The sequence below is a fragment of the Phyllostomus discolor genome, chromosome 8, assembly GCF_004126475.2.
Source record: "Phyllostomus discolor isolate MPI-MPIP mPhyDis1 chromosome 8, mPhyDis1.pri.v3, whole genome shotgun sequence".
NCBI lineage: Eukaryota > Metazoa > Chordata > Mammalia > Chiroptera > Phyllostomidae > Phyllostomus > Phyllostomus discolor.
Window position 1 is genome coordinate 45,653,534 of NC_040910.2, and position 17,934 is coordinate 45,671,467.

Sequence of the window (17,934 nt, forward strand, 5' to 3'; positions counted from 1 at the left end):
GCCAGCTACCCGCAGAAATGTGCACCCAGCTTCCTCGAATCCCACAGCTGCCCGTCCCCCTCTCCCATCCGGAGGGAGGCAGTACCTCCCCGCTTCCACACACACACGCCCAGCCGGCCGGGCTCCTGTCCTGAACCAGAAGGGCGCTGCTCGCTCCCTGACTGGTCGACGCGTCAGGCGCCCTGGCCAGCAGAGGTGCTACTCATTCGGCTGATAAAAAGGTTCTAATGCTCTTTGGGAAAAAACTTCATGAACATTCAGGCACTTTTAGGGGGGAAAATTCAAGATTGATCCATTTGTCTGCTTTAAGGAAAATTGGAATGACAAAGTTAAAACTTTATTCAAGAATATAATGTGGTGAAAAGACGTCCCAGTTCCGTGTGGCAGCGAAGCCGGTGGCCCTCCCGGGACCTGTGCCTCCTGCACCCTCCCTCCCGCCACCCCTCAGGCCCTTTCCCAGACTCGCGCTGTGCTTTTCATTCTCCGAGTGTGGAGAACATATGTGATTGTTTTCTTTCTGTTCCCTCTGCTCCCCCCCACCACTTGTACTTCACTTCCTCTCCAGGTGCCCCAGCTGCAGGTGCCCCCTCCCCTAACGCTCTCACTGGCTCACCCAGAGTAAGGATGGAGCTTTTCCTGACTCCCGGGGAAAACCTGGGTCCCAGTGTCCACACCCCGCCAACAGCGGCCAGGCTGTGGGAGGACTCTTCTAGGCTGACTGAGCGCAGGGGCTCTGCTGAGACCTGCCACCTCCACCCCCAGAGTTAACATATCAGCTCTCGGCACCTCAGCCCCACCTGCTCTCACCACCCCCACTGCCCAAAAGGAGCGAGAAGCGAGTTACTAGACTCCTGAGCCTCACGGTTTGTCCTGCATGGGGAAGTAGGGGAGCTCTTTATCCTTTAACACCCTGAACCTTGCAGCACCCCCACAGGGCCTTAGCCAGTCCCTTCACCAGTCCCTTCAACCCCATTCCATGCACCCCAAATTACCTATCACCCCCATTTTCTATACTGGGTGGCACTGTACCTTAAAATCTCTAGGCCCAGAGTCCAGTTCAGCCCTTTACCAGCTGGGTAATACTGGGCAAAGCCTTTGCTTCTCTGAGCCTCTGTTTCCTCATCTCTAAAATGGGCTTGATCCTAACACCACCTCCAGTGGTGATTGTTGTGGAGATTAAATAAGGAAATGCATGCAGGTCTTCATAACAGAGGGGGCTCAAGGAAGCAAGATCCCCTCTGGGTCCAGGCACCTGAGAACGCCCCAGGCAGGCTGCCCACAGCCCTCTGCAGAGGGACGCTGACGCGGTCGGCTGGCAGACGGATGCGGTGCAGGACGGGCATTATGCAACCAGCCGCCTATTCAGGGCAGATGAAGGCAAACCCCCAAGAGGGGAGGGGAAAGGGGCCTGACTTCAGAGTCTTCTGCCCCTTTTAGGTTCTCCTTGGAAACATTTGGAAATGAAACCTCGGGGAGGTTGATATTAGGCCGCTGAGGGCTGAGCTTGTTAAAACTCCACGGCACACAGCGCCAGCAGAGGAAGCAGAAACAAGACAAAGCAAAGGCCCGCAGGCCCTTCTCCGTCTGCACAGGGGCTCCTGGTCCCACGCGTAGGCTGTGCGCCCTCATTCCACTGTGTTTGTTAGTCCATCCTCTCTGGATGGTGGCCACAGGGCTCTGATTCTCTGTGAAAGGATAACTTAACTCTCAGCCTGCTTTATAATAGGGGTATCTATTTTTAAACATAGAGAAATGAGGGAATATTCCCAGCCAGATCTTCATCTGATGGACACCATCTACAAAGCACCAGCAGTGGGTTAGAAGTAGGAGCCCGTTTGTGGATCCAAGCGTATCCATTTAGTCCACACCGTGCGGTGACACCCACCACGAGGTAACACCCGCCGCCCAGCGCACTGGCGTGGCTCAGGGCTCAGCTAGTGCGGTTCTGCGCCTGCGCTGAGAGGCGCATCACTCCAGGCCCCACCCCCGTTTTCTGGGGCCTTCTGCTCTCCGCACCTCTGCGCTCCTCTCCTCAAGACACTGGTCATTGGATTTAGGCCCCCAGCCAGGACCAGCTCATCTCATGATCCTAACTTAATTCTATGTGCAAAGACCTTTTTGCCAAAAAGGTCACTCACAAGTTCCAGATGGGCGCCATCGCTTGAGGGGCCGCCATACAGCCCACTGCGTCCAGCCCCACGTCCATCCCATGCGTGAAGTACGTTCTCCCCATCCTGGTATCCCGAAAAGTCTCAAGTTCCCCTCCATCTGTGAACCTGGAAACTAGAAAACAAGTGTTCTGCTTCCAAAATACATCCAGGTAGGCACAGGATAGACATTCTTGGTCTGAAAGAGAGAAATTGGGAGGAACCAAGGATCACTGGTCTCAAGCAGGTTCTAAAACCGTCAGGGCAAACTCGCCTGTGTGCCAAGGCCTGGGAGCAGCCCCAGCCCTCAGCTCCTCGCACATGCACTCCTCACTGTGACTCGGTGAGTTTCCCGTGCCCGTGTTCCGGGTGAGAAACACGCTAACTCGCCCGTGGTTATGGCGCACATTGGCCTCAGGGTCTTCACTCTCATCTCCAAGTTACAGGGAAGGCTCTCCCACCATTATCCCCAATTTAAATATGAGGGGCCTGGGCTCAGAGAGGATATTCCAACCACAGAGGGTCACACAGTTACTAAGTGGCACTGATGAGACTTCATCCAGGTGTCAACCTGCTCACGTGCCGGAGAAGTGAGAAATTCTCCTGGGCCTGCCCCTCTTCCTGTGCAGCCTCAGAAAGACAAGTTTGAAAATAAAATACCTGGTCTGTCTTCTGCTCACTAACCACCACCACGGCCTTTTGCAAGTTAAAATACAAAAACAAAACGAGGGCGATGGTGCTGGTGGCTGAGCCGGTGGGAGGCCCTTCAGGGAGGCCAGTTTTTTTTTATTTTTAAGTGTCAGATATGTTTAGGCTTCCGGGTTGGGCCTGGGGAACAGAACCTGTGCCGCCCGGGATCTTCAGGTCCTGCCAGTGCATCTCACTGGGCACGGAATGAATGGGTGCAACCTCAGTGCTGTCGGGTCTTAGACTACAGAGCCCACTGGAGAGGGGCGTCACTGAGATTAAACAACAGAGGCCCTTTTTTTTCCAAGAAACAGACTTTGCCAGGGCCAGTGCAGGCAAGCAGATCGCTCAGCAGCCAGGCCCTGGGGGAGGTGGCCGCCAGGGAGCTGGGTGCACCTGGATCCATGCGTAGGGGAGCAGAGCACCCGATGGGTGCCAGACCCCAGCCACCCTCACCGGGACCACGGCTCCTGAGACTCTTGGCTGAGCTGTGGGTGCTCATGCAGGTGGGAGGAGGCACGGACTGAGGGGAGGCCTGGACCTGTGGGACTTCCAGGCCTCAGTATCCTCGTTTGAGAAATGGGGACGTTCATTTAGCATTGGACAGGAAGTGGCCAGGCATTTTCCTGGCACTCATCTCATCCCCTGACTGCCCACCTGCAGCCACACCAGCCTCCTGAAACAGCCAGCTTGGCCCCACCTCGGGGTGGCTCTTCCCTCTGCCTCAGTGCTTTGCCCACCCCATTTGGAGCCAAGTGAGAAATTATCTCGTTCATTTACTAGATCTGTTGCCTTGGGCAAGAGACTTAACCTCTCTGAGCTTCAGTCTTGTCTGTGAAAGAGTGCTAGTAATTGTTCCTCTCAGGGCTAAGGAGGAAGGGCTTATTACAAGTCAAGTGCTTAGAGCGGCACCTGGGAGTTTGTGTTGCTGAAGTGTCTGTTGTTATCACTTTTTTGTTATTTTGTAATATGTTTACAGTGTACTGCCTGCTTCCCCTAAGTGGAATGTTGGGAGGAAACATACATACACACTGCAGGCATTTAAAGCCACGAGGCAACCCCCCCGCCCCGAAAGAGATGGCGTTTCCTGCCCTGGCTGGCGGCTCAGCTGGCTGGAGCTTGTCCCCTACACCAAAGGATTGTGGGTTCGATCCCTGGTCGGGGCTCCTGTGGGAGGCAACCAATCGACATTTCTCTCTCCACCCCCTCCTTCTAAAATCAATGAACATATCCTCAGATGAGGGTTTTTTTAATTGTTTCTCTACAAAAAAGAAATGGTGTCCCCGTGTCTGGCTTCGCTGCTCCTGGAAACACTGTGTACCCAGTGCTGGCTGGGAGTGGATAGGGACTTGCAGGCAGGTCTGGCTGGGAGTCTAGGGTTGGGCGGATGCAGGCCTGGCAGGAAGCGCTTTTCCCTTCTGACTCCTCGTGCCCGGGAGACAGCCGCTCAGGGAGGAGCAACAGCACACCGAAGTCTGGGGAGGCGGGCTTGTTCGCCTGCATGGGTCCAGGAGTCTCAGTGCCAGGCACTGGGGAGCTCTGGGACACGGCCCCTCGATGTCCAAGCTGCACCCTTGAATGAGGGTGTCTTGGGCAGGATCCAGATATGTTCGCTCTGTTATTCTAACTCAATTACGGGTTCTTTCCCATTGGCCTGCCTTCCGCAGAGACACCCAGGGCTCTGGGGTCCCCGTGTCGGGCCCCAACCTGTCGACCACCCGGCCAATCCAGCAGGACCTGGGCCGCCAAGACCCGCCGCTGGCTGAGGACATTGACAACATGAAGAACAACAAGCTGGCCACCGCAGAGTCGGCCAATCCGCACGACAGCCTTGGCCACGCCTGCCTGCCCCAGAGCCCAGCCAAGATGGGGAACAGCACCAACCCCGGCCCCACGACGGCCCCGTCTGCCACGGCCACCAACCCCCAGAACACCGCCAGTCGCCGGGTGCCCAACAACCCGGGGAACCCATCCAACCCCGGCCCCTCCAAGACCCCAGAGAACAGCCTTATCGTCACTAACCCCAGCAGCACCCAGGCCAACTCAGCTAAGACTGCCAGGAAACCCGACCACACTGCGGTGGACATCCCCCCAGCCTGCCCACCCCCGCTCAACCACACTGTAGTCCAAGGTGAGACCCCCTCCCCGTGGCGAGGCAGGACTCAGTATCCCTGGGCTCAGTCCCTGGAGGCTCAGCCGGGTGGCCCTGGACAATGACCCCACCTCTCTGGCCCCACTTTCTTCCTCTGGAAAATGGGCATCGATGTAGTTTCTGCCCCGCAGATCTGCTGGGAGCGTTAAATGAGATAATATGCATACAGTGGCTGGCCCATACACACTCAACAGGGCCAGCGATGGTTCCTGCCTCCAGAGTCCCCACAGGAGAGACAGAAGTCACCATATTTGAGGAGCCGCGATTCTTCTGATGGAAATTTGGGGAAGGCAGATGATTCTCTAAGCCAGCATTGTCTGCAGGAAGTGCGCCACACGCCACACACATGGCCATATTACAGGACAGAATGACAGAAAGGAGGACGGAAGGAAAGAGGAAGGGACAGAGAGGGAAGGGAAGGAAGGAGGGAAAGGCACGAATGAAAAATAAAAAAGAAACAGGTAAAATAAACTAACAATACATTATATTTAACCCAAAATATTATTTATATCTAAAATGTTAGCAGTTCAACATGTAATCAGTATTTTAAAAATCATTAACCAGCTATTTGACATTCTTTCTGTCACACTCAGACTTTAGTATCTGTGTGCATTCTGTGCTCGCCGCCCGGCACCATGGGGACTGGCCACAGCTCCCTGTCGCACAGCGCAGGCCTAGGCCCTGGGGGGCTGGCAGCCCCTGCCCCTCACTCCATGCCCCACCTGAGAGCAGGCCCAGAGAAGCACTAGGGATTTGGACGGGACCCAGCAAGCTTGTTAAGTGCTGAGAGGATAATAGTCCGGTGCCTCTAGTGTCACTTCCATGCAAGAGACTTCTGTGAGTTTGTCTTCTAAATGCTCGGCGCAGTCCACAATGTGGATCTTGTCGTTGTTCCCACTTTACAGATGGAAAAACTAAGGCTCAGAGAGGCTCGGCCTGCCCACAGACACATAGCAAAGGAAAGCTGCAGAATCTGTGCTGGGAGGGTGGTGGCTCCTCACCCTGGGCAGGGCAGGGGCATTAATGGGGGCAGACCCTTCAGTCTGAAGGTGGGCGAGCTCAGTATCCTCACCTGAGAGGTGGGGTTATTGGGACCCACCCTGCCTGCCCCCAAGTGACAGCATGAAGATCATCATAAGATGGGGGCAGGTCTGTGTTATATCCTGTGAGCATCCCACCAGACTGAAAGCCATACAGTAGTTGAGAACCAGCACTCTGGGGCCAGGCTGTCCGCACTCAAATCCCAGCTCTGCCGCACCCCAGCTGTGTGACCTTAGGCAAGTCACTTCACCTCTCTGTGCCTCCATTTTCTTATCTGTAGAATGGGGACCATAAAGTACCAACCTCATAGGGTGATGTGAGGATTCAACAGCATAACAGTGCCTGGCACACAGTATGCACTTTATCCGTGTCGCCTGCTTCGTGTCCTGGGGAGTGAACAGGAGCCCAGAGGCTTGTGGGAAATTGTGGCGGGAGCCCTGTGTTGGTTCTTGTCCCAACAGTGAACAAAAACGCCAACCCAGACCCACTGCCAAAAAAGGAGGAAGAGAAGAAGGAGGAGGAAGATGACCCCGGGGAAGACGGCCCCAAGCCCATGCCCCCCTACAGTTCCATGTTTATCCTCTCCACGACCAACCCGTGAGTATGACCCCGGCTGGGGCAGCGGGAGCCAGGCCAGAGCAGACCAGACAGAGGGCGATGGGGGCGAGCGACCTCCAAGACCACTCTAGTCCATAAGGGACCGTTGAGCAAATTTCTAAATGACACCCTTTTCTTAAAGAACATAAGATAGAAATGTCATAAAGCACTGATTTTGTTGGCAAAGACCCACTCCTGCCATCAGCTAGAAAACCATTGTCATGAACACCCACAACCGAGGTGTCTGTGATGTGAGAAGCGCCCCTTAGCCAGGGCCGCCCGGGCACAGCCCGCAGCTGAGTGGCCGGGCGGGCAGCTCTGACGCCTGAACTGCATCCCGAGCCTCCGCTCACGAGGCTCTGGACTCGGGCCAGGGGTGCTCTGAGGTCCACTGCCTTGGGCATCCTCGAGGGGGACAGGTTGTTTGGGAGAGAAGTTTATCACGTGTAGGTCAGGGTGGTTCAGCATCATTTTAGGGTCACATTCTTCCCAAGGGTTGTTCTTGAACCTCTGGTCCCTCAAAACACTTCTCAACAAAGAAGAATCATGTGAAATAACCGGGGCTGGGGTGGGGTTGGGGGCCACTGCTTTCTCTAACCTGCCTCTTCGGGACTCACCCTAGGAGTATACTTTTTTATTTTGTATTCAGTTGGCATCACCTGTCTTACTGGAGAAGCACAATACTTACGTGTCCTTTACTTTGTGCCTGGCATGGTTCTGAGTGCTTTACACGTTTTTTAAAAATTCTCTTAATAATCCTATGGGATTGGTACTGTGCTTAGTCCCATTTAGCAAATGAAGAAACTGAGGCCCAGAGAGGTGAAGTCACCTGCCCAAAGTCGCACAGCAAGCAAGTGGGGCAGCCCAGAGACAGCCTGACTCCCGAGTCCCTGTTCTTAATCGCCCCTCCTGCTGCCATTCCTACGGCCTGTGACGCGTTGGCTACGGTCCGCTCCACTTAGACAGGATTGCACTTAAGCGTATCCCACTACATACTGAAGGCTCTGATAAAGCTTGCGATTCGTAGTTTAAGTAACGCACTTTCTGGAGCCTGTCCCAGTCACTCTGGTTTCCAGGTTCTGGTGAGTGAGGCCCTGTTGTCACAGCCACTTAGAGGCCAGAGCACAGAGCGGGTGAGCGAGCTGCCTGTGGTCCCTCAGCTCATCTTCTTTTAAACCAGCCCACTTCACCCAGAGTTTCCCAGTTTGGTCTGAGCATCGGACATTTTATGCATGAAAAATCTTTTCATCTCCTACTGCATCAGGGACAATCTTTCTTCAATCCAGCCTGGGAATCAGATGTTCCGAGACAGTTGCTTGGGAGTGATAAGAACTTAGAGACAGGACATGGTAGTATCTCCCCTAGCTGAGGGCCGCCCTGCCTCCTTGTGAAGCCCGGGGTGTAGGAGGTTGATAGTTTATTGGGTGTGGGACTTTGGGAGTGAGAGATCTCAGGTAGCGTTAGCTGACACCAGGGGGCGACAGAAGGAAAGGGCTTGCGAGCCCGCAGTCTGAGTGGACCTCTGCACTCCCATCTGCCCCCACAGCCTTCGCCGCCTGTGCCATTACATTCTGAACCTGCGCTACTTTGAGATGTGCATCCTCATGGTCATCGCCATGAGCAGCATCGCCCTGGCGGCCGAGGACCCCGTACAGCCCAACGCCCCACGGAACAACGTGAGTCTGGCCCCGCCTCCCCACCCTGCGCTGTCTCAGGCCGTACTCTCTGGCACCCACAAGCTGGTAGCCACGGTGGAAGGGATGCCGGTCATGAGGGGAAACTCCAATTCTTCAGGGGTGTTCTTGGAAGAGGCGGTGGCTCTGTGCGCCTGGAGAAGCAACAGTGGCCCAGCGTGGCGAGGGCCGAGAGTTGCTAGGGTCGCTGGTGGGGGCAGTGAGGCTGAGGGATGTGGAGTTGTGCTTTCCCTGCATGGAACGTGCCAGGTACTGGGGCAGGGGGTGCTCCACAGGCAACCCATAGGCAGCCAGGTCTCACCAAGCAGACTCTTCCATTCTGACATGGGGTTTGAGAGGATTATTTGCACTCAGAAACACAGCCTAAACTTTCAGCTTTTGGAAAGCTAAAAAGCTCTCCCTTCAGGGGTCCAGGTCTCAGCCCCTGTGAACTGAGCACTTGCTGTGTTCCAGGTGCTTCCCGGGGGCATAGGGCATGCAAGCATTCCCAAGTACCTGTGTTGGATAGTTGGGGAAACTGAGACTCCGGGAGGCCGGGTGACTGGTCTAGGGTCACACAGCAGAATTCCAATCTGACCTCCCCTAGAGGTCCCACTGAGCTTTTCAATCATCTCCACTCATTGAGCACCCACTCTGCATCTGGCCCCCCTGGAAGTCTGATAAACAGAAATGAGTGTGTGCCAGTGATTGAGGGGGAAACTGAGGCACTAGCAGGCAAAGGTATGGCAGAGGCTGGACTGGCGGTGCTCCCCCTGCCCAGTGCCAAAGGCACATTTTCCACTGGGGGTGAGGCCCCGCCGCCCTCACTAAGTAGGTTAGGAGCCTGGCGAGGCTGCAGGCCCCATAACTCAGTGCCTCCTGTTGGTGGCTTACCTTGCACTTTCCCTTCCTGTGCAGGCCTGGCAGGCCTCCTGGGGACCCTGCAGCCGGCCGGGGGGTGGGGGAAGCAAAATGAAAGGAAATAATTAGAACATGGCTTCTGAAGGAAACCAGCTCCAGAGCAGGGCTGAGGCTACGCTCAGTTACCTGCCCAGGTCCCCAGGGACCTCAGGACCCAGGCCCAGGTGGGGGGGCAGTTTCAAGAGGACTCAGCCAAGTCTCTGCCTCCTCTAGGAGACCAGAACCCAAGGTTCTGTCCTCTGCAGGGGAGGGATAGGTGTGGGGAGCAGGGGGGTGCCCCCAGGGTTTTAGGAACCCAGACAGGGCTCCCAGCAGCCCCCACGGGGTGTTCTGCAAAGCCTCTGCTCCCTACTCCATCTCACAGTTGAACTTCTCCCCTCAAAGCCCTCCTCCCCTTGTCAAGAACACGATGGCCCCATACTGCTGTCTGATGCTTAGGGACCCCTCCCAGAGTTTTTGTCTATTAGCTAAAGTAGAGTGGGGCCTCAGAAAAGTGCCTAGAACACATGTGATCCATTTATCAAGGATTTTAAAGTACACACGCCCACCCGTGGTGGTGTAACCACCACTGGGGCAGGAAGTCACACAGAACCGCCCCGACCTCTGGCACTGTGACTCAGTCACCCCGCTTCTTCCCTCTGGAGGGGGTTCACAATTGGGGACCACACCTGGAGCCGTTTGACTGCCATGATGTGGGCCAGGTGGGAGGGCCTGGGACGCTGCTCATTGCCTCACAGTGCCCAGAGCGGCTCCCTGCAGCGAGCGAGCCCACCCCAAAGGTCAACAGTGACAAGCCTGAAAAACCCTACTCTAGAGGCAGCCATGACGCCGCTTCTGGAAGGAGCATTTCTTAGCTCCCCTGGTTTTCCCACCTGCACCTGCATCCTTAAACACTAGGTTTTATCTGTGCCCATTTCTAGCAATAAACACTAATGCGTCTGCCCCCCAGCACTGCAGCTGCCGTCAGCCGAGCATGTGTGGCCGTGGGTAGGGGCGGCCCTGCTCTTCCATTGCCGTTGAATATTCCCCCGTGTGGCAGGATCCAGTCACCCATCGCCTGTTGACGAGCGCTTGGAGCGTCTCTACTATAGAATGCCATCAGCTCCCCCCATCCCTGCCATGTCTCTGGGGCACGTGGCAGACCTTCCCCAGGGTAAACCCAGAAATGGAGTTTTTAGGTTCTTCTCCCACTCCCCAGTCTGGTCAGCTCTTAGTCCTGGCAGCCCTTTCACTTGGCTGACCCAGTGGAATGGAATCTCATAGGGACTTTGATTTACATTACCCCTGTGATAAACGAGACTGGGAAACTTTTTGTATTAGACTGAGCCAGAAAAAAAATGCTATTTACATAGGTCAAAAGGATATAAGAATGAGATATGTTTGAATCTGATCGATTGGACTCTTCATTTCTTCTTACCCAATTTCCTCGGCTCTCCAGAATTGGATTCGCCTGTCCACCTGGCCTGCCCATCCCCCACTCCTTTCTTTCCTTCTTCCTCCCTTCCTCCATTCTATTCATTGCTTTGTTTGGTGGTTATTTAATGAGCAACTACTATGCACGAGGCACGGAGTAAACATCAGGGATTGATAGGGTATGAGATGGTCCCTGCCTTCCAGAGCTCACAGAGCACCAGGCCTTTGGCCATGCTGTCCCCTCTGCTCCGCACACCTGAAATGCTCTCCCTCCACCGTCTCCTCAGCCTACCCAGGTCCTCCCAGCCCCTCGTGCCTGCTGCCTGCTCCACAAAGTCAGTCCCTGGCCACGCTGGTCCCTAACATCCCTTCATGCACCACACGTAATGGGAATATGAGTTGTGACCCCACAGATCACATAGGCCAGCTCCTGAAGGAGCCAGTATAGCTCTGGCTATTCATATATTCATTCAGAAAAGAGGTCTTGGGCACATACTATACGTCTGGCCCTATACTAGGAGTGGGAGGTACCACGGGGACAGACAAACATTCCTGCTCTCAAGGGGCTGACTCTGGGGTGGGGAAGATGGACAATGAGATTATTAATAACTGTAGCAAGGGGTTTGTCAGGAAATGGTAAGTGGGAGTGGGTGGTGGAGGGGAGACTAGGTAAGGAAGATCACAAGTGCCAGGAAGTGGCATTTTAAACAGGTGTTCAGAGGGGCCTCACTGAGAAAGTGACATTTGAACCAAGCTACAACGGAGGAGGGAGAGGGAGCCTGGTGGGACGTGGAGAAGAGCATTTCAGACAGAGGGAACAGGCTGTGCAAAGGCCCTGAGGTGAGAACATCCAAGATAGCAGGGTCTGAGCCAGTGAGGGGGAGAGTGGGAGAAGGTGAGGACAGGGAGGTGACCAGGCAGATTGTGCAGGGGGCCGTGGGGAGGACTTTGCTTTCTACCTGGAGTGAGGTGGAGGCCACGGAGGGTTCTGAGCAGAGAAGGTCTCTGACCTGGCCAGGGGTGCTCAGTCACCCTCTGGTGGTGGTGCTCTGTAATTACCAGCCCTTACTCGAACCAGAATCTGATGAAGGTCCCCACCCCCTTGCGCTTAACCACGTGCTAGCCACTGCGCCTACCCAGTTACATCCTCACAACAGTGTCACACCAGAGACGTATCATGGTGTGGCCTGGAGAGGGCCTAGGCTGCAGGACATTGTTTCTCCAGGCAGAAACCACCTGGCCTCGGCAAATAAAAAAGGCTCCCTTCCCTTTGGTAAGCAAACCAGTCTAACAGAGTGATTTTTGTAGGACTTTGCTGCCATCTGCTGGATGGTTTCTTTTATAACATACAAATCTAGACGGAGAGACAAGGTGGGAGGGGCCACTGGGCAGAACTTGCCCTGCCCAACCGTGTGGGGGCAGCTGAGGTGCTTCCTCTGGGTGGAGACTCTTCTCACTGGGGACTTTGCTGAGGGCCACACACCCCAGTGGTCCATCTCTGGGTTCATATGGGCTGTGCTGGAGCAAGCCAATGACACACTGCCCCCCCGCTCTTATTCCCTGCAGGTGCTGCGATATTTTGACTACGTTTTTACAGGCGTCTTTACCTTTGAGATGGTGATCAAGGTGAGTGCCAGGGGATTCTGTGCCCTCAAGAACGGCACCCTGGCACAGGAGGGCATTAGAAATGCTTGGTGTGTTTGCAGAGCAGCACGGAGGCCAGCGTGATTGGAAAGACTGAACAAGGAGATTGGAGAAAATGAGGGCAGGGAGGTGACAGGGACAGGTCATACAGGGGTTTGGTGGCCACAAGGAGGCCTTTAGCTTTTACCCTGGGCGAGTGGGAGCCATAGAAGGTTCAGAGCAGAGGGTCATGACTGGACTCACGTGCTCACAGGCGCCCTCTGATGTCTGTAGAGAAGACAGACTTGGAGGGAAAGGTCAGAGTGGATGGAAGCCATGGAGGGTTCAGAGCAGAGGAGGGAGGGTGGGCAGGAGCCAAGAGAACGAGCAACAGATGATTGCGCTGGCCTTCCAGACCAGGGTGGTAGCAGATAAGGTGGCAAGAAGTAGGTAGATTTTTGGAAGATGTGGAAGGCAGAACCAACAAGAATTGCTGGTGGACCCAATGTGGGGTGTAAGACAAAAAGGAGACAAAAGGGACCCCAAGGTTTGGGCCTAAGAACCAGCAAGCCAGAGCTACCTTTGATGAGATGGAGAGGGGCCAGCTTTTACTGGGTGAGGGCTCCTCACTGTCCCCCAAGTCCTCGGGCCTCTGCCCCATCCCTGCAGGATGAAGTGATCCCACTGGTGCCCATGCCCCTTCCTGTCGCCCCTGCTTCAGAGGCTAGAGGGTGGGGCCGCCCCCCAGGGCAGGGCTGAGGGACCTGAGCTCTGTCTCTTCCACCCCGCAGATGATTGACCTGGGGCTCGTCCTGCACCAGGGCGCCTACTTCCGCGACCTGTGGAACATTCTTGACTTCATAGTGGTCAGTGGGGCCCTGGTGGCCTTTGCCTTCACGTAAGTCTTCTCGAGGCCTCCACCTGCCCCTTCAGTCCCCTTCCCCAGCCTGGGGCCAGCCGTTGAACGGTCAGGGGATGTATTCCCATGGTGGGGAGATGGGGAGCGTGCTCTGGGGTGGTGGGCATCGCATGCCACTGGGAAGAGCTTCGATTGGCTTTTGCATGACGTTCACCGTGGAGGAAGAAGGAGGAGGGACCCCACCTTCTGCCTCCTCACGTCATGGCCCCTCGCTGTGCTGCTTTCTGTAGACTAGGCCTGCCAGGACATTTCATGTTCCTTCTGCTCTGTAAGCTCCACCCAAACCACTGTCTCTTTGGGGAGCCCCTAAAAAGACAATCAGGAGGCAAGCGTGCATGAGAATTCGGACCCCCACCCCGTGCCTGGCGGCCCCATCATTGTAGACTTGGTGACTTCCCTTGTGTGTCTCTTGCTTCTCCTGATCATCCTAGGACACGGGGCCTAGGGAAAGGGCCATGCGTCTCCAGGCAACTCCAAGGTGGCACCCAAGGGCTGAGTAGCCATTAGCTCCTAAGGCCCTGGTAACAAACAGCATGAATTCCTCAAGTTGTAGGCGTTTGGGTCAGGATGAAAAGACCTAATCAGCCCCTAATCCAGAAACAAATCTTTTCGGGGTCCCGTCTGTGCGCATCACAGTGGCAGCGGCGCATTCCCAGAAAGGAGAGTCTCTGAGGCCCTGTGACCTCTGTCGCCCCTACAGCTGACATCTGTCACCCCTACAGCGACGAGTCAGGGGCTCCTGCTGTGCCCTGGCTCCTGGCTCCCTTCTCAGCAGGTCTGCAGGGGGGTCTTGAATGGCCTCCTGGCTAAAAATGAGGGCTAGGTTTGTCATGAGGGCCAAAGTGATGGCCCATTTCCAGTTTGAGGACTCAAGTGGGCCACTCTCAGATTCTTCCCTGGGAATGCAATGAGGTCAAGTTGCGTTCTCAGAGCAAGAAATTCCCAGAGTTGTGGAAGCCTCTGAGCTGGTGCAGAGGTGCCGTGAGGGTGTGGAAGGCGATCATATCCTGACTCTGGCCAAACCTCCCCACCCCCTTTTTCTGTATCTCTACTTTCTCCCCATCTTTCTCCCTCTGCTCTTTCTTTCTACACTCACTCCTTTCCTTTCTCCCTCCTCTCCCTTCCCCTTTTTCAAAGATTTTATTTCTTTTTTTATTTATTTTTTTATAATTTTTAAAAAAGATTTTATTCATTTATTTTTTTTAGAGAGGGAAGGGAGGGGGAGAGAGAGAGAGAGAGAAACATCAATGTGCAGTTGCTGGGGGTTATGGCCTGCAACCCAGGAATGTACCCTGACTGGGAATCGAACCTGGGACACTTTGGTTCCCAGCCCGTGCTCAATCCACTGAGCTATGCCAGCCAGGGCCTAGATTTTATTTCTTTACTTGTAGATAGAGGGGAAGGGAGGGAGAAAAACATCAGTTGGTTGCCTCTCACACACCCCCAACTGAGGATCAAACCCACAACCCAGGCATGTGCCCTGACCAGGAATCGAACCAGCGACCTTTTGGTTTGCAGGACAATGCTCAACCAAACTGAGCCACGGGGGTCAGGGCCCTTCCTCTTTTTTTTTAAGTAATTATTTATTTGAGTATTAGAGCAATGGAAGAGATTGTTTTAAAAATCAAGGTTTGGCTACACTGTCACTAAGATGTTCTGTAGATGAAAATAATAATAATAAAAGTAAAGTAAAATGCACAGCAGTTAGGAGAATTAGCACAAATAAGACAAGAAGTCAGGGGCCTTAATACAGAAAAAGCCACTACAGATCAGTAAGAACCATTGACCCTCGCTGGATAAAAATGAGTGAAGATTCAAACAAATTTCACAGAATGCTGATAAGTAATAAAAATGAAAAAACATCCAACCTCATTTGAGAAATATAAAATACAAGCCAGATACACCTCGTTTCCCATCAACTTAGTACCAGTTTCTTCAGGAAAAAAAGATTTTAAAGATAACACATGGGGCATGTGAGAGTGCAGTGAAATACACCCCTCCCTCCCTCCCTCCCTCAGCTGTTTGAGCTGCTCCCGCAGGGCAGGGCCCAGGTGTTTACATTGGGAGGAGCCAAACATTTCACTGCCCTCAGCCTGGAGTGACTCCTTCTCAGATCCCCTCCCCAGTCCTGTTTCTCTCGTCCTTTCTCTCCCCGTTTTTCTCCTGTTCTCTCTCTCTCTCTCTCTCTCTCTCTCTGGTTCCCTCTCTTGCTTTTTCTCTCCTTCTCTCTGGTTCCCTCCCTCTCTCTCTCTTTGTGTCTCCTCTCCTTTTTACTCCTTTTTCTCCATTCCTCCCATTTTCTCTTTTCTCTATGTTTACTGCTTTCTCTTTCTATTTTTTTCTTCCCCCCTTCTCTCTCCCACCCTCCCTTCCTTTCCCTCTTTTTCTTTTTCTTTCTCCTTACTCTCTATGTCTTCCTCTCTGTTTTCACTTTCTGTCTGTTTCTCTTTGTCCATTCCACCCACCTGGTGTGTGTATCCGTCCCTCCCGCCTCCCTCTCCTCCCCACCACCTCTCTTCCTCCCTCTCCCTCCCCCAACTCTGGTCCATATCTTCTGGTGATGGGAGCTTCCCCCTCTGCCTACCTGAGTGTGGCCTGGACAAGGCAGATGCCCCACCAAGTGCTCCGACATCAGGAGACCTAGGCCCCTCCTTCTTGTGAGTGGGGCGTGGTCTTCATGACCAGGTGGGGGCAGCTCAGGCAGGCACCCCCCACACTCCCTCACACCCTCACCCTCCAGGATGACCTCTGCCCCAGAAGCTCTGGGGTTCATATGGTGGGGGGAGGGGTACTTGGAGGGGACCCTGTCAGTCACATCCATCAGTTCACACACAACCCCACTGTTGCCAGCTGTGCCCTGGGTGTTGGGTCTGCCCTCCGTGGCCACCAGTGGATACAATGGAGTCCATGTGATGTCTGGTCAGCTCACCCTTGGCACTTCCCCCCCACCCCCCCATCTCTGACACGCTTCAACTCTGAGGAGGGGGCCCCTGCTGCCCTGTCCCACCTCCATCCCTCAGTGTGACCCTCACGACTTGGGGAAGGGGACCTTCAAAGACTCAGAAACAAGCCTTTCAACCACAGAGCTTTTGCCAGACTGACTGTGGTTTGCAATAAGCTCTTTCTGGGCTCCCTGGACCCATAATTAGGGTCCACTTTAAGCACACCTACTCTGCAAAAACAAAGTTATTTTTCCATCGACAACCGATCAGCAGAATGACTCTGCTGCAGAAGAATCTGCCACAGGGAGCAGACTTTTTTTTAATTTTTGAGTTTTCTTTTTCTGTATAAAGTTATAGAAAAGCATTCTAAATGAGCCTGCAGAAATTTGGCAACATTGTAGAATCAACCTTTTAAACTGGCTTCATGAAGTCACCCAGGCATAAAGCCAGCCAGTTTATGACCTTGAAAATCCCTATTTAGGTTTTTTTTTTACTTTAAAGATTTTATTTATTTATTTTTAGAGAGGGGGGAAGGGAGGGAGAAAGAGGGAGAGAAATACTGATGTGTGAGAGATACAGCGATAGGTTGCCTCTCGTACACCCACACGTGGGGACCTGGGCTGCAACCCAGGTATGTGCCCTATGAGGAATCGAACTAATGACCTTTTGGTTTGCAGGCCAGCACTCAATCCACCGAACCATGCCAGCCAGGGCTAGATTTTTTTTTAATCCTATACAAGGAAAGGGTCCAGACAGAGATGTAACGCCATCCTGTGAGCCTCAGTGGGCTTAGAGATATCACAGGAAGTGGGGGGAACGAGATATTGCTAGTGGAATCTCAAGTGCCAGGGACTCTCCTGGGGCTTTGGAAGAGCTGACAATAACAAAAGCACCTTTTATGATGGGCATGGGGATGGGACAGACCTGGAGGCCCCAACCCAGACATGCGCTCCCCACCCCACTGCCAAGGACCCATCCGGTACTGCAACTCCTCCTCCAGGTCAGGGCTGCAGGACCGGCACAGCTGGTCAAGCACCTTGATCGAGCCGCTCCTGCATGCCCAGAGTGGCAGACTGCCAGGAAGCTAGAGAAGGAGCTCTCAGGCTGCCACTCTTTACCACAGAAAAGCTTTAGAATCCTCCCCTGCTTGCAGGTTTCTGACCTTTTCTACCCAAGACGGTATCTTTCCCTACGAGGACTTGCTTACTGTCTTGTTACCAGGTGGCTGTCATTTGGGTAGGAGTAGAGTACGCTCAGAGGATCTCAGCCTGAGCACCCAGCCCCACAGCCCTTTGCTTCTTATCTGTCTAGTCGTTTAACTTGCTTCGCTGTTCTGGGTGTCTGTCTCATCATACACAATGCTGAGGACTCTGACAGGTGTTGGGTTACCCTCATTGTTTTAGAAAAAGGCTCCTGCAAATCTGTCCGGTTTCTCTCTACATGTGCAAGTCCATTAGCCCCTCTGTGCCTCAGTTTCCCCCTGAAATTGAGAAACTCGACTTGGTGGTAATGATGTAGGCTCCATCTATGTAGTCTTCATGACAACCCCGTGTGGGAAGCTCTTAGTGTTCCCATTTTGTAGATGAGGGAACTGAGGTCTGGGGGCAATGATCCAGACAGATCATGACGTCACGTTCCGCTGGCAGGTTCAGGGCTGCCGCCTGTCTCCCAGCTCCGAACACGAAGGCTTTCAGAAGTCGGCACGATTGGACTTGGTGGCCCAGCCAGCCTGGGTTCCTGGAGGGCCCGCAGGCCCTAGAAATCCAGGGGAAGAGGGCATGAGGCTGTTCCCTTCCTTGTTGAAAGGAATCTTGCTGTT

The 17,934-nt window shown here is 54.0% G+C and overlaps 1 protein-coding gene across 3 annotated transcripts in view; it reads left to right on the forward strand.

Annotated features, from left to right (window-relative positions):
- Positions 1 to 17,934, forward strand: part of CACNA1A (calcium voltage-gated channel subunit alpha1 A) — a 289,195-nt gene that overhangs the window by 224,078 nt on the left and 47,183 nt on the right. For all 3 annotated transcript variants that reach the window (XM_036032406.1, XM_036032405.1, XM_036032407.1), the window contains exons 22-26: positions 4,502 to 4,965; positions 6,489 to 6,624; positions 8,171 to 8,300; positions 12,198 to 12,257; positions 13,046 to 13,152. In XM_036032406.1, the coding sequence (XP_035888299.1) occupies positions 4,502 to 4,965; positions 6,489 to 6,624; positions 8,171 to 8,300; positions 12,198 to 12,257; positions 13,046 to 13,152 (897 nt within the window). The remainder of the gene's footprint in view (positions 1 to 4,501; positions 4,966 to 6,488; positions 6,625 to 8,170; positions 8,301 to 12,197; positions 12,258 to 13,045; positions 13,153 to 17,934) is intronic.